We start from the raw sequence: 16453 nt of genomic DNA, 5'->3' as shown, positions 1-16453 counted from the left end.
ATGGACGAGTGTTCTATCCCCAGCATCCCATATGGTCCCCCAAGCCAGGAGCAATTTCTGAGCACATAGCCAGGAATAATCCCTGAGCGTCACTGGGTGTGGCTCAAAAACAAAAATTTTTTCATATCTTTCCCATTATCCTTGCTCAAATGTCCTTTCCCAGAAGCTCCCCAAATACTAAATTAAGTCACTTTCTTTCTTTAGCCCTCTATCTTTAACTTCCTGCCATTTAGTCACTGCATTATCTGAAACTCTCTTTTGCTATTTATATACTTATTGTCTCTTCTTTAAAAGCCCAAAGTAGAACATGTGAATTATAGACTGTTGACCAATCTATTTGCCAGTACATACTTGATGAATATATGGTTGACTATCTGTAGTTATCTGTAGTTACAATTCAGATGTCTTCCTATGCTAGCCAAAATTTAAGATCAATAATATGTATTATTCACAAATTATTTAAAATATTCAAAAATTCAGGAAATAAATAAATACTTCCCTTTTAAGGTTAAAACAATGGTTTACTGCTTATATAGTTCAGATAATAATTAGAAGAAAGATGAACCATGTATTATATACTTTAATTTCTCAATTTATATTAGAAGTGCTAACCATCCTATGATTTAAAAATGCAAATTGAGATTGTTTAGTCACACACTTTATAGTACTTTCAGTCAAATCTGTCTCCTTAAAACCTAAGCGTAAAGAAAACTTTAGATTTCTATACTACTATAGATAAAACAAATGTATACCTATTTATCCCCTTTTTTTGGGGGGGTGGATATCCAGCAGTGCTCAGAGATTACTCTTGGCTCTGTACTCAAAGGTAGGCTCAGAGGATTATATGAGGTGCTAAGAATTGAACTTGACTGACTGTGTGCACGGTAAGTGGTCTACCTCCTGTACTATCTCCCCAGAACCCTGAGAAGTACATCTGTATTTCCTAGAGAGACATAGATAAGCCCTTCTGTTTTTTAGTAAATTATCATTAATTATCATTTAGAAAAGCTTAATCTTTTTATCTTTGATTGAAAATAAAAGTTATGATTTCTCTGGAAGGAGTAATAGTAAAAAGGACTATTGGATAGATTTCCTACTTTAGTCAGCATAAAACAGCAGAATATAAAATGTTAAGATGCAAACTATGAGGATGACATGGACATTCACATTGGCAATAAACCCATAGGTCCTATAAAAGGTGCTTCTCATCGCCAACATCCCACCTTGTAAGACCAAAATACAGTTGCACTCTAGAGCTTGAAATATACTTTCTCCTATTAGGCAAACAGGCACTTTTGAAATAGAGTAAAGCTCTACCAAAATTCTGTGTAAATCTAAAAATTTCCACCACAGAAACATTATATGTGGAAATTGTCTAAGAGTCATTAGTCATGATTAGTTTTGGTCCAGGAGTAGAACTACGACTGTAATAAAGATGACTAGCATTTATTTATCCTTACTATAATTCAAACACTGTGTTAAAGTGTTACTAGCACATATAAGAACCCTTTTATGATAGGGTTCTTAAGATATGACGTATCTTACTATGTAGAAACTGACACAATAAATTTATTTGCTTATGTATTAAAAGTGATAAAATCTAACTACATTCTAATTAATCTCAAACCAATGACTTCATTATTCAGTGAAATTTCTAGAAATAATTCCATATATTTATGTACCACGTCATATCTGATTTGCACATCTTATCAGGTTAAGCAGCTAAAATGTATACTTTATGTACTCTAATAACATATATATCACAAACATAGCTATTTTAAACACATGTAAAGTTAGCACATATTAACTAGAAACTTAGCACATACCTACTGTGATGTTACCCACAATGCTTTTTAATGTTATATCACCTATAAAAGAGAAAAGGGAACAATTTCACATATTAACGATAAGTTAGAAAAGAATTATGGTAAATAATATCATAAAAGAGGCTAGACAGGGGCTGGAGCGGTGGCGCAGGGCATATGGCATCTGCCTTACATGCACTAGCCTAGGACAGACCACGGTCGATCCCCAGGTGTCCCAAGGGCGATTTCTGAGCGTATAGCCAGGAGTAACACGAACATCACTGGGTGTGACCCAAAAACAAAACAAAACAAAAAAAAAGGCTGGGCATTTATAATGTTGTCTAATAATATTTTGTTCTGTGATTATTTTTTTCAATATCAGAAACATAGAGATTTAGCCACAACTCAGAAATCACTAGCTTTAAGCATCTATGCATACATAATTTCTGTTCCTCCTTAAGCATATAGATTATAACAACAAAGTTTTGGGGAAAGTTTCCCACCATTCTTTCTGGGAAACATAGAAAAAACAGGATATTTTAAAAAATCCATTAACAGAAAAACCCAACACTTTAATGTACTTACTGTATATTTTCATTTTAAGTACCAATGTATTTATAGGACTACATACAGCCAAAACTTTGAAAAATATAACAAAAGAATACCCTATGGAAAAAGTAATTACAGTTACCATACTATCTGTTAAAGTGGCTTCCATGTTAAGGAATAAAAAATTAACATTGAAGGATGACTAACAAAAAAAACATTGTCAAAGATATTTCTATGAACACTATTTTCCGTCATACTTCATGTGAATTTATGAACAAGGAGTACATTTGTGCAGAAATAAAACTTGTCTTTATGCTCACAAAATTATTTTCAGATTGAAAAGGCCCTGTTAAATGTGTCATGTCAACATTACTTCATTTGATGTGTTTTGTATACTTTCTTCCAATTTTCAAATTCAGTTAATGCAGATTCATCATTATAGTAAATAGTGGCAAAAGATCAGACAGCTTCAAAACCAAGAGCTTCACTTCAAAATCCCCCACTCCAGACATTCCTGTCCTTGAATGAACTCTTCTCTCTTACTCTAACCAGGTGGACCTAATAATCTACATTTCACAAATTAAAAAAAATTACATTACCGATAGAATCAAATTATACATGTTATTAATTGCCCCATTAAAAATATCCACTTCTGGGCCGAAGAGGTATGGAGGTATGGCGTTTGCCTTGCAAAAGTACAGTGGTTCGAATCCCGGCATCCTGTATGGTCCCCCGAGCCTGCCAGGAGCAATTTCTGAGCGCAGAGCTAGGAGTAAGCCCTGAGCGCTGCCAGGTGTGACACAAAAACAACAACAACAACAACAACAACAACAACAATAAAAATCCACTTCCAAGAAATGAAAGAGGCCTGTAATCAAGATCTGAACTGAATCATGTCAAAAATCCACATGACAGCCAGCAAGAAGATTGTTGAAACTTCAAATGAGTTCACAGATCTGGCAAAGACACTTATTAAAGATGAGGGAGATCTTGATGCAGAAGACTTGGTTAAGACACATCTATGATCCTAACTTCCTAAAACTATAAGAAAATAAATGTTTGTTTTTAGTTAACGGGGGGGGGGGATTTATTACACAGGAATAGTAAACCACTACAGATGTTGAAAGCTGTAAGTGGGATGCCTCCATAATAAATCAAAAATATGAGAGTTGTTTTGAAAACCAACAGTGCGAAGTGAATGGGAGAATTATAAAGAGCATAAGAGGAAATTCTATGATACTTTGAGCAGATGTAGTAGAAATGTAGAATTCTGGGCATGCTGGACACCCAGCATAAGGACTCAAAAGAAACTTAGGAAATTAGGAGGACCTTTGCTTAGTAGTAGAAACTGAGTGGCACTGTCGCCTGTAGTAATGTGGAAAAATGGGGAATATGCCTAGTGAACTGAATGATCTAGATAAGAATATTTCCAAAGTCAGGGTAGCAAGTTCTCCCCCCCCCCCCCTCTCTCTCTCTCTCTCTCTCTCTCTCTCTCTCTCTCTGTCTCTCTCTCTCTCTCCTCTCTCTCTGCCCTCTCCTTCTCTCTCTCTCTTTTTCTCTCCCCCTCTCTGTCTCTCCCCCTCTGCCCCCCTCTATTTTTTTTTTTTTGGCTTACAGTAAAATGTAGGAGAGATAAACTAAAGCAAAAGACTGTTGACAAAAAAGGAAACACAACATGAATGTTTTGAAATTTCTCAACTTCTGAAGATGCTAGTTAAGAACAGCTTCCAAGGAGATGAAATGATAGCATAGCAGGTAGGGCATTTTTGTCTTGCACAAGGTCGACCTAGATTCAATTCCTAATATTCCATATGACCCCCCCCATCCCGCCAAAAGTGATTTCTGAGCGCAGAGCCAAGAGTAATACCTGAGCACTGCCAGATGTGGCACCCTCCAAAGCACAATAACAAAAACCAACTAAACAAAAAGAATGCCTACAACACATAAAAAGTTATTGTAAAAGATTAAATTGCCTCACTTACATAGCTTCTAAGTCAAATGTGCTGTACCTTAATGTTTCTCAGTGTAATACTTTCAAGAGTTTTTGGGATATGGCCTTTGGTTAAAGAATAAAAGCCAATGTAATTAACAGGATGGCAAAATATTTGAGAGAAACACATGATCAATGACTGTATAAAGTAAAAAGACATGACTGGGTGTCCAAATTTTACTGGTGGGAAATAGATGAAAAGAACTACGCAGCAGCAAATTATCAACATTTTGTGAAAAAAAAGAAGATTCACAGGAGGTTAACTAAAAGGTGGAAGGTTTCACAAAGAATTATTACCTGGGCTAGAGAGATGGTACAGGGATTAAGGTACACATCTACAAGTGGCCACTCCATTTGAATCATTAGCACCACTTGGGTTCAAATAATACCATAATCACTGCATGGTGGGAAATGTGCTTCACTAGTCTTTTATATTGAAGGTATAGGATTGATCCCTTGAACTGTTGAATCTGCACCAGGGAGTACTGTATTACCTCTGGGAGTGCATCCCCATTCCCAGACCCAGAGCTGAATAGCTATATAGGCTTTACTATTAAATTGAGGCTCAAGAATTATTTCAAGTATATTAAGTATTCACTTTTCAAGACTGTCTTTTACTGTAAGATTGCTAATCTACTACACTGCCTAGCTAGCATCAACTATGGTTTCTAATATCACCTAATCATGCTTAATACTAGAATCTGAGAATCTGGCCAAAATGTAACTTTATTACACAAACAAAATGAGTTGTCTAAGTAGGAAAAGTTTAAGTCTATACTTCCCTAAAAGTGGTCTAAATGATATTTAGCAGATGTGTATACATTGTACTTCTTTGTCAAGTCTAGTGAGTCTTAATTCTATCTGTATTTATTTCAGAAAACATACTTGAATTATCTTCTGTATAAAAATTCAAGAATCATGCTGAGTGACACAGAACATCATCATACCCTTTGTCATATTACTTCATCATTATGCTCATTTCCTTTCAATAACACAAAAATGGACTCTGTAGAGACTGTTCTGAAAGATACATGAAGATAAATCAAATAAAACAGAAAGTGTCAAAGTGCTGAGAAGATCTGATGTCAGTACACACACAAGTAAACAATTTTATTTTTATTTGTGTTTGTTGGGGTCACACTTGGTGATATTTGGGGAGTACTGCTGACTCTATGCTCAGAGGTTGCTCCCAAAAGTACTAGAAGGACATAAGCTAGTAGGAATAAACCCAGGCATCCTATATACAAAGAATATTCTCAGCTCATTGAACTACCATGTCCTGCCACCATAAAGCATTTCAATCAAGATTTATATTAGATCAAGAAGTCACAGTATATATGCAGCAGTAAGAAAGAACAAAATCATACAATTTGTAGCAACATGGAATGAAACTAGAGGATATCATGATGAGTGAAATCAGTCTCAAAGAGATAGAGATACAAAATGATTTCCATATGTAGTCAAGATATACATAAAGTAACAACAAAGGGCCAAAGGAAACACAACAGGAGAACTGATCCACACAATTGAGTTGGGGTAGAAAGCACTAAAAAGGGGTATATTAGGGCCCTTGGGGTGAGTGAGGTGGGTATACTAGTGATAGATGTAGTCTTGGAATTTCTGTATATGATAAATTATTATTAACACTATTATAAATCACAAAACCTCAACAATTAAATTTTTTTAAAAATTAGTATCAAAGTTGCTAGATTCCACCCAATATTTAAATAACTTAATCCTTCATTTTCATGCAGTATAAAAGCAGCCAATTAGAGCCCATTATTATTTTTAACACTGCTTCACTATCTTTTAAACATTTTATTTCCTTTCATGCATAAATGTTTAATAATCATAATTATTAGTTTCATGCATAACAGCAAAATAGTCAATTTTCTACTAATATAGTTTTTGAGTCATTTTTTGAGTTCTAAAATAAATAGCCTGTAATTAACATTTTAGACCAGCTTCCCCTGATCCTTCTACTAAAAATATATTATATGGGCCAGAGTGATGGCCAACAGTAAGGTGTTTGTCTTGCACATGGCCAACCCAGAACGAACCTGGGTTTGATCCCTGGTATCCGATAGTCGCCCAAGCCTGCCAGGAGCAATTTTTTTTGAGGGCAGAGCCAAGAGTAACCCTTGAGCACTGCCAGGTGTGGCCCCCCAAAACAAAACAAAACAAAGAACTTATATAGAAAGTCTGATTATTTGCTCTATGTTTTCTTACCATGAATACTTCCTAATGAAATATCCCCAGCAGTAGAAGATAAAAATGATGATTCTGTATAAAGATACTTGGCTTTCAGCAGACCATCTTCAGTAGATATATTAACAGAACTTCCCTGCAGTTTATCTATAGTCACAGTCTAGTAAGAGAAAGACTCAAGTAATTCATTATGAAACAAAAATGTGTATAGATTCAAAATGATGCTGAAAGAATCAGTGGGTAACTACATAACAAGTTACTACAATTCTTGGCCAACCAGGTCAGCAATTCAATAAGAAAGCTAGAATATGGCAGTGGTCAGGAGATCATATGCCAGGAATTAAACCAGGGTCAGCTACATGCAAATCATGTGCATTGGCTCCTGTAATATCTCTTTAACAACTATATTCTGTGAATAATTAATTTCTATATTTAGCTGGATCTCTTTTGAGTTCTCTTAATGTAGTATATTTTCTGTTGAATATGTATTTTTAAATTGATTTCTATGGATATATCTAGATAATATACAATTTTAACTTCCTATTCATCTTAATTGCTTTATTTGATATTAAATTTAACAACTTCACTAAACTCACTAATTCTAATAATTTTCTTCAATTTAATATTATTTCTATTGTACAATTACATTGTATACATGTGATAGTTTCTTTTCTTCCTTTCAAGTTTTATATTAATACTTTACTTTCTGTTCTTTTATGTCTAAGTTATCTAGCTCAGTTCTCCACCTCAATGCAAAGAAGCAATAGAGAGTAAGTATTCTAATCCCTACTCTAAGAGCAAAGCATCATTTAATCATGAGGATGATATTTGTAAAATGTAAATTTTAGAATTTTGAACACATCTCATCTGATTTTAATTGACTAAAGCACTTATTTATTATAATGTATACTATTACTTTTCCTCTAGACTTTAACTGTCCATTTCTAGAACTTTTCTACTTCACATTTAATAAAGCAGTAGATTACCACTTAACAAAATGATTTCATATCTATCTCTAAGCTTCATAAATACTGAGTACAATATTAAATGAAGTTAACAAGTTAAAGGTTCCAAACATAGTTAACAGTAATTTTAATTTAAAATTTTATCAATATAAAATTAACAGAATAACCGAATCAGCAGGAAGGTTGTCATGTATAATACAGAGGTAGTTAAAGGAAGAATATTACTACTTTTCTATACATTGACATTAGTGTAATTGACTTCTAATATTTCCTTCAAAAACTTTAAAGACTTCAGTGTAATTTATTCAAGAATACTAAAATATTGGAGAAAATAAGAATATGGAAAGAGAAAATACTCAGGTTCTTATATAAAGCCATCTAAATCTGCAGTAGAAGTTTCCCTTATAATGGGCTTCTATTAAGTATAAAATGTACTTATTTATCATAGTTTCTTTTGACCTATTTATAATTTATAACTTTATAATAAACTATTATTTCAAATATAGTATCAGTAAATCAGCCACAAAAAAAATTAAAAAAAGAAGAAAGAAAAATTGTAGGGGCCAGCACAATGGTACAGGGGATAGAGTGCTTGGCTGATACTCTGTTGACTCTGTTGCATTCAGCCAGCCTGGGTTTGATCCCTGGCACCCTATATGTCATCTGAGCCTGCCAGCAGGTTCTGACAACCTGGTTTTAATGCCTGGAACCTTTGAGCCCCTGTGTACTGCCAGGAATAATCCCTGAGTTCGTAGTCAGGAGTAAGCTCTGAGCACTGGCAAGTATGGTCCAAAAAAAAGAAGTAGAAGAAATTTGCACTGGAGAGATGCAAGAGTTAAAGTGCTGTCTGTGAACCTGGCCAATTCTCCTTGGATCCCTGGCATCAGAAATGGTATTCAAATGTATGAGAATACAAAAGTTTTCTATTCCTCAGCATTACATTAAAGATATAATATTCCTGGAAAACAAAGTACTCTTTATTTACAAAGTTCCTTCATGAAAAGTTACTCTATGTAGTTTAAATTCTTCAAGTTTTTTTCATAGAGCAAATAACTGAATCTATTTCAGGTTTTTCCCTCTTCGAAACAGAAACTGAAGTTGTTTTACAAAAGACCAAAAGATAAATATTGAAGGAATACTTAAAACTTAATGAAATAGCAAAGGGCATTTCTGATTAGACTTTCTGCCACTCCAAATATAGCCTTCAAGCGTCTTTATTAGTATCTGGAAACTATCAAGGATTTACTTTGTTCAGTAAACATTAAATATTTTCTTCAAAACTAAAACAAATAAAAACAGTCCAAATACACTTTCTCATACACATATAACCACAATGAGATACTAGTTATTTCATTTACTTATTTTGGTTTTGGGAATACATCTGATAGTGCTTAGGGGTTCTATCTGGCTTATGGTCAGGATTTACTCCTTACTATGTACTCAGGAAGTATTACTAGCAGTGCTCAGGGGCCATATGGTGCCAGGCATTGAACCCAGGTCTGCAGAATTACCCAGGAGTAATTTCTGAGCACAGAACCAGGAATAACCACTGAGCAACACTGGGTTTGTACCCTCCCCCCAAATAGTAATAAAAATTTATGATCTATCATTATATTATATTATTATTAAATATTTAATTTGTACCCTATTTTATATAACCAGGCACTTGTAAAAATTTCTCAGGCTAAAAAGGATAGCAAGTGAAAAAAGTTTAAGTCCTGTCAGATCATTTCAAATAATAAAAGCCATCACTTAAAGTTTGAAGGAACTACTAAGTTGTGTAACTTCCCTTTAGTACCTCTACACCAATAGCAGCCTGAGAGATGAAATTAAATGCTACCTCAAAAGAAATGTTGCAGAGTCTGGCAGTGTCTTTCAAAAAGTTCTAACTTTAATGGAAAATTTTAAATGCTTAGGTTTAAGTAGACTTCCACAAATCTAAGAGAGTAACAGGAAATAAAAGTGACAATAATAGAAACAATTAGTGAATTAACTGTTTTAATTACCCTACCAATGATCTCCAAGATATATTTGCAAATTGGTGACCCAAAATATCCTATAAATTGTTTAAGTGTGAGATAAAAATGACTTTTTATTTTTCTTAAAAATGTAAAATATTGGGGGCTGGAGCAGTGGCGCAAGCGGTAAGGCATTTGTCTTTCCTGTGCTAGCCTAAGATGGACCGAGGTTCGATCCCCTGGTGTCCCATATGGTCGGTCCCCCAAGCCAGGAGCGATTTCTGAGTGTCACTGGGTATAGCCCAAAACAACAAAAAAAAGGAAAATATTCCTGATGCTAAACACTGACTATTAACACATCAAAATGACTCACTATTCTTTACTACTGATGCTATGGTAAATCACAAAAGCAACAAAAGTGGATTACAAAAACACAAACTTGCAAGTATCTGACCCAGGTTCATTCCCCGGCATCCCATATGGTCTCCCAAGCCTGCCAGGATTGATTCTTGAACATAAAGCCAAGAATAACCCCTGAGGATTGCTGGGTGTGGCTCAAAAACAAAAACAAAAACAAAAACAAAAAACATAAACTCCAATTGGCATACAAAAGGAGCTGCAACTTTATATAGCAAAAGCACAAATTAACACCATAGTAGCCTAAACTAATGTAAAGATTTTAATAATAATAAACAAGTCAGGACAGGAGTGGTCTAGGATGGACTGTGGTTCAATCCCCTGGCGTTCCATATGGTCCCTTAAGCCAGAAGTGATTTCTGAGTGCATAACCAGGAGTAACCCCTGAGTGTCACCAATGTGTGGCCCCCAATAAAAAAATATTTAATAATAGTAATAATAATAATAAACAAGTCTAATTATAATAGCCAAAATCTCTGTGGCTAGTAAAAGCTTCTAGAAAACAATGTTATCTAATGATGCCATCTTGTGAACTAATAATAAAGTTAGAATTCAAAACATCCTTCAATTATCCAAAACCATCAGGATTTGGATAAACACTCAAATAAATCTAACACATAAGAAAATTTAATTCCAATATTAGTGATATTTTAATGTTTTTGCTGGGAGTGGAGAACACACCTGTCAATGCTCAGGGCTTTTCTCTACACTCAGGGATAACTCTGGTGGGCTCGAGGGGATCAGAAGGAGGGCCAGGGATCTAACCTAGGTTAGCTGCACCTACTATACTATCACTCCAGCCCCAATTCATGATCAATTTTAATCTGATCATAAAAGTAAAAATATCTTCTTAGCTAGGATTAAATTTTTTTTTTTTTTTTCGTTTTTGGGCCACACCCGGTAACGCTCAGGGGTTACTCCTGGCTATGTGCTCAGAAGTTGCTCCTGGCTTGGGGGACCATATGGGATACCGGGGGATCGAACCGCGGTCCGTCCAAGGCTAGTGCAGGCAAGGCAGGCACCTTACCTTTAGCGCCACCGCCCGGCCCCGGATTAAATTATTAAGTATTTAAATAGATTGTTCAAAAATAAGTAAAGAAATAACTGTAAGGTATCAAATTATAAAGTTAAATTTATATTTTAAAATATTAATCACTGCAAATAAAATTCAAATTTAAAAATAAACTAAAGTTCATTTGAAATGTTATGCTACCCATTTTGTAAAACCTACCCACTATGTGAATCAATCTGTTGCAAAATTTGCAATTACTAAAGTAAGTTTCACTAGTTTGAAGTGATTTAAAAATCCACCCATGTTTAGTGCAGCATTATCTACAATGCCACAAGCTTAAAATTAAATGCTTTTACACAAGATGATTTAATAAAAATAATGTGGAGGGAGCCCAAAGGGTAGTACAATCTAAGTTCAGTCCCTGGTACCCCAAATGATTCCCAGAGATTTGCCAGATCCCTGAGCTCAGAGCAAGGATTAAGCTCTGAGCACTGCTAAAGGTAGCCTCCAAATAAAACAAACAAACAAAAGAACATAAAAAATGATGTGACATATACATATGATTATACATATAAATGAATATATATGCACATAAGTGAACACTATTTTAAAAAACTAAACAAGGATGAAATCCTGTAACAAGTAGATAATCATAGAGGGTTACATGTTTAGTAAAATCATAATAAGAAAAAAGACAAACACATGTGTTTGTCACATGTACCACTCATGTGGTACACAATGGTTGAATTAAAGAGAATTAAAAGTAAAAATTTAGATCAAAAAACCAACTAGTGGTTGCCAAAAGGGAAGGTAATGGGTAAATTGGGAACAAGGGATCAAATTATATGGTAAAGATTAGAATTGTACTTTTAGTAGTGAATTGAATGTTGTAAATACACAATCTGATTTTATGCATTTTTTTTAATTGGAGGACTTGGGATTTAGGCTACACCAGGCAATGCTCAGGGTTTTCTCTGCACTCAGTAATCAGTCCTGGCAGGCTCGGGGGACCATATGAGGTGCTGGGATTGAACCTGGATCTGCCACATGCAAGGCAAATACCCTATCTACTATATTATCTCTGGCTCATCCACAGCTTGATTTGTGGGGGAGAGGTTTGGGTCACATCTGGTGGCATTAAGGGGTTACTCCTGGTTCTAAGCTCAGAAATTGCACCTGGCATCTACTGCCACACCGTCCTGAATGTGCCCGATCTCATCAGAAATCGTTCCTGGCAGGCACGGGGGACCATATGGGATACCAGGATTCAAATCACTGTTCATCCTGGGTCGGCTGCTTGCAAGTCAAACGTCCTACTGCTGTGCTATGCCTGGCCCCCACAGCTTGATTTTTAATAATAAACATCAGAGGTATATAATTTTACAATATTACAATACTTATATTGAAAACTTATTAGTCTTACACTTTTATCTGACACATGAATATCGATATTTCCATAAACTGTGCCAAGGCAGATCACTTCACCACCCTTTGATTGAATATTTAATTTTTGACTCTGAAAGATAAGAACAAAAATACAAAGGATTAAAAAAGCAATCTAAACTCTAAATGGGAAAAGAAGAGATACTGGGTATTGTGGTAATTAACTGAAGTAGGATTTGGGGATCAAAGATCACCATGACTTGTCCATTAAACATCAGTGGTAAGAAGGAAGCCAACAGTAATAAATGTAATTGGTCATTTTTATTAATAACAATATCACATAGCAATTTCATTGCACCAGATATACAATGCTCACTATTTTATATGAACTAATATTTAATCCTCCTAAGAACACAAAGCATTTTACAGCAGATGAAAAACCAAAAATTAGCAAAGTTAGGTAACTTTATTAGATGGTTCAATGAGAAAATAACACAATTGACTTAGTTTTGTTTTGTTTTATTTTTTTAGTTTTTGGGCCACACTCAGTGATGATCCTGTCTATGCCCTCAGAAATCGCTCCAGGCTTAGGGGACCATATTGGACGCTGGGGATCGAAGCCAGGTTCATCCTGGGTCAGTCGCTTGCAAGGCAAATGCCCTACCGCTGTGCTATCATTCTGGCCCAACAAATTTAAACTAATAAAGGTTTGCTTGTTTTAAGTCCCAAATTACTATAGATGGAGTTGTCTGCAAAGCATACTCAAACTTAGGGAACAGAGTAGCCTAACAGTGTACATGGTTACACTAATATGATACCTGAGCACATGGTTCCCTGACACTGCCTGAGCTCCACCAAGTATGGTGCCACCGCTCTCCAAAAATGTCTTGTTATGAACATGCAAATGTCAGAAGTGCTAGTAAAGCTAGCACCTATCAGAAATGCATTTAATTTATTGAGAGCTCATAATAGTCTAAGTTTAAGAAAACACAAACTATAAAAGTGCTATATAAAATAAGAAGATCCCCCCCGTGTCCCAAATGGTCCCCTCCGAAAAGCCAGGAGCAATTTCTGAGCACATAGCCAGGAGTAACCCCTGAGTGTCAAACATGTGTAGTCTCCACAAAACAAATTAGTAACAAAATAAGAATAATTTATTGTTTTCTTCCTATATATTCTTAATCCTTAAGTAATGAGCTATTTATGTATGTTAAAAATGTGACTAATGAGGAGTCAGAGCAATAGTGCAGCTGGTCGGGTGTTTGCCTTGTAAGCAGCCAATCTGGTTCAATCCTCGGCATTCCATATGGTCCCCAAACCTGCCAGGAATGATTTCTGTATGCAGACCCAGCAATAGCCCCTGAAGACCACCACGTGTGGCCCAAAAAGCAAAAATATATTAGATTAAATTAAATTAAAGAGACAAATGTAATATTTAAGGTTAAAAACTTTTTTTCACTTTTATAAATTGAAAGAAATCATTTGTTAAGATCTGAGAATAATAATAATATACTATAGATTCACTATGAATTTAGATGTAAAATCTATACATAATATGAGGGGAAACCTTTTAAATTGCTATAATCAGTCATTTTCAGAACACATTTGATTTTTCAAGGTAAAAAATTTCAAGGCATTTCTGATTGATAAATATATACAAATGTCTAAAAATTAGACTTAAAAATGAGATTTAAAATTAGTTTGAGATTTAGAGTTCAAGTATTTATAGTTCAAAATATATATATAGAAGCAAAATGGAGAAAAAGATACCTTAATGGACTGTAAAATGCTGGACCCCTGCTCAGTTTCAATCTTGCAATGATCACACTCAATATTATTGACTTTTATATTGCCAGATCCTGATGATTTGATATTCAAATCTAGAAGAACAAAAAATGTTAGTACTATTGCTAAATGGTGTGGGAAATCCTCCCACAAACCAAAAGTCCCCAAATCAGGATAGTTCCCAGGGAAAAAGAGTTTAGGTATGTTAGAATATAATAGGGTAGCTAACTTAGTTATCTCAGGAGATATCTTAAGAAATAGAAGAATGAGAATAGCTTTAAATCACCTAGTACTTTTTAGTTCTAGGCTTTTTATCTTAGAACCACCAGTAATATAAACTTTTGATTAGATAATTGAACTATCCACATCTATTCTTAATGTGCCCACTGAATTTTGAAGTGTTTACTTTCTTTTTTTTGAAGTGTTTACTTTCTACCCTTTTGTTTTTTTATTTTGTTTTGTTTTTTGGCCACACCCAGTGATGCTCAAGGGTTACTCCTGGCTTGGAGGACCATATGGGACGTTGGGGGATCTAGCAAGCCTAAGGAACTGTTCCTTAAAAATATGTGCTCAGCAACTCGCATTTAGGAAATACGGGGACACCCAAAGCTAAAGAAGAATGCTTTGTAAGCACTGCCAATTGCTTTCCCTAGGAATAATGCTGTGTGCTTTCCTTCAAAGTCTGCTGCTCAATCAGAACTGATTTCAATCAGAAAGCATGAAGACCTAACAGGTTCTCAGTTTGGAGTCGGCTTGAACGCTATCACTGGGTCCAGGTTGGGCATGGATGATCCCAGGCACCAGAATCGGTTCTCAAAGCTGTGCCAGGAGGAAAGGCACAGGTAGCAAGAAACATTAAGCCCTGAAAATAAAGCACACTACTATTGCCAAACTGTAGAAACAAGGTGCTCAAGAATAACATAACAAGTTCTACAAATATTATCCACCACAAATTATTCCAAGTCAGCTTTCATATGATTTCTAAAATATCTATCATCGGGCCGGAGAGATAGCACAGCGGTAGAGCGCTTGCCTTGCACGTGGCCAACCCAGGAGATAGTAGTTCGATTCCCCGCACGCCATGTGGTCCCCTGAGTCTGCCAGGGTCAATTTCTGAGCAACCCCTTCCTGAGCACCAATGGGTGTGATCCAAAAACCAAAACCAAAACCAAAAAAAAAAAATGTCTATCACAGGGACTATAAAGACTCAAAGGAGAGCAGGAAAGAGACAACTTTCAAAGGGGTTAAATATAAATTAGGTTAAAAAGTCCGATGTTAACAATAAAATTAAAATATTTAAAAATTAACGTCTACAGGCTGGCACCAATTACTGATTAAAGATCAATTTTCATGGCTCATGTAAGAAGCAAAGAATCAGAGGGCAGTGGCTCTGGTTGGGTGAATTAACCGTTACCTCTACTCCGCTCCATCCCCTTCTTCAAGACCCCTACTTCGGGCAAAAGAACCAGGACACAGGACCTGAAAGGGGGATGTTCTTGCTATTCACGAGCCCCCAATTCTAAGGAGATGGGGTCAAAGTGACAGATGAAGGGAGAGAAAGCTCCAGGGAGCTCTCCGCGCGTAGGTAACACTTCTGTCCAGCAGGCACCACTAGAGAGACCCTGGAGGACCTGTCCTCGGGTTCAAACTCGGCCCCAAGCTCCATTTCTCCCCGAAACTTGCACTGGGGTCCCTGCAGCATCCTCCCCCCGAGGGCAATCCTCTAAGTTCTCAAATCTTACACCCACCCCCAGCTCCTACTCTTGCACGCCGTGAGCCCGTCCAAGGAACCCGGTGCACGCCCCGGCCCTGTCCATCACTTGCCGAACTTGACAGGCACGTTCACCTCGACGGAGGCCTGCGGGTGGATGGTGTCCGAGACGATGCTCACCTCCCTCTGCGCCTCGTCGTACGTCACCTGCAGGTCCCCGGGGCCCCCGGGCCCGTCCGAGGCGCCGCTCACCGCCACGAGCACGCGCGAGCCGTCCGGGTAGGCTAGCGGGTCGAGGGGCCGGAGCGCCAGGTGGCACGGCAGGCGCGCTCGCAGCTGCCCGAACGGGCTCACGGGCAGGGTCCATTCCTGCCTCGGACCCGCCGCCTTGGCCTCGGACCTGCGCTGCTGCTGCTCGCCGGCCCCGGAGCCACACGGTCGGGAACCGCCGGGCCGGTGCGCCCATTGCCGGGCGGCCTCTAGGACCCACACCCGGTACGGACCCAGCCCGCGGCAGCACGAATGGGGGCCAAACATGGCGAGGTCCTCTCACACACCGGCCAGTCTCACCCCTGCGAGCCGGGTTGGGTCAAAATGGAGACACGTTCACCGGGGTCCTCACAAGTCAGATCTCAGTCGAGGGATACCTCCGGAGCAAGTTAGAATCTGC

The 16453-nt window shown here is 37.0% G+C and overlaps 1 protein-coding gene across 1 annotated transcript in view; it reads right to left on the bottom strand.

The window, feature by feature from the left end:
• The window catches only part of FAM185A (family with sequence similarity 185 member A), a 44844-nt gene extending 28391 nt beyond the window's left edge, over positions 1 to 16453 (bottom strand). The window contains exons 1-5 of the mRNA XM_049783908.1: positions 15897 to 16453; positions 14058 to 14167; positions 12328 to 12420; positions 6574 to 6712; positions 1827 to 1868 (exon numbers count right to left, since the gene is read on the bottom strand). Coding sequence (XP_049639865.1) covers positions 1827 to 1868; positions 6574 to 6712; positions 12328 to 12420; positions 14058 to 14167; positions 15897 to 16320 — 808 coding nt within the window. The 5' untranslated portion in view covers positions 16321 to 16453. The remainder of the gene's footprint in view (positions 1 to 1826; positions 1869 to 6573; positions 6713 to 12327; positions 12421 to 14057; positions 14168 to 15896) is intronic.

Source organism: Suncus etruscus, chromosome 1 (genome assembly GCF_024139225.1).
Source record: "Suncus etruscus isolate mSunEtr1 chromosome 1, mSunEtr1.pri.cur, whole genome shotgun sequence".
Lineage (NCBI taxonomy): Eukaryota > Metazoa > Chordata > Mammalia > Eulipotyphla > Soricidae > Suncus > Suncus etruscus.
Note: the sequence above shows the minus strand (reverse complement) of the source record. Positions and strands in the feature narration are given on the sequence as shown.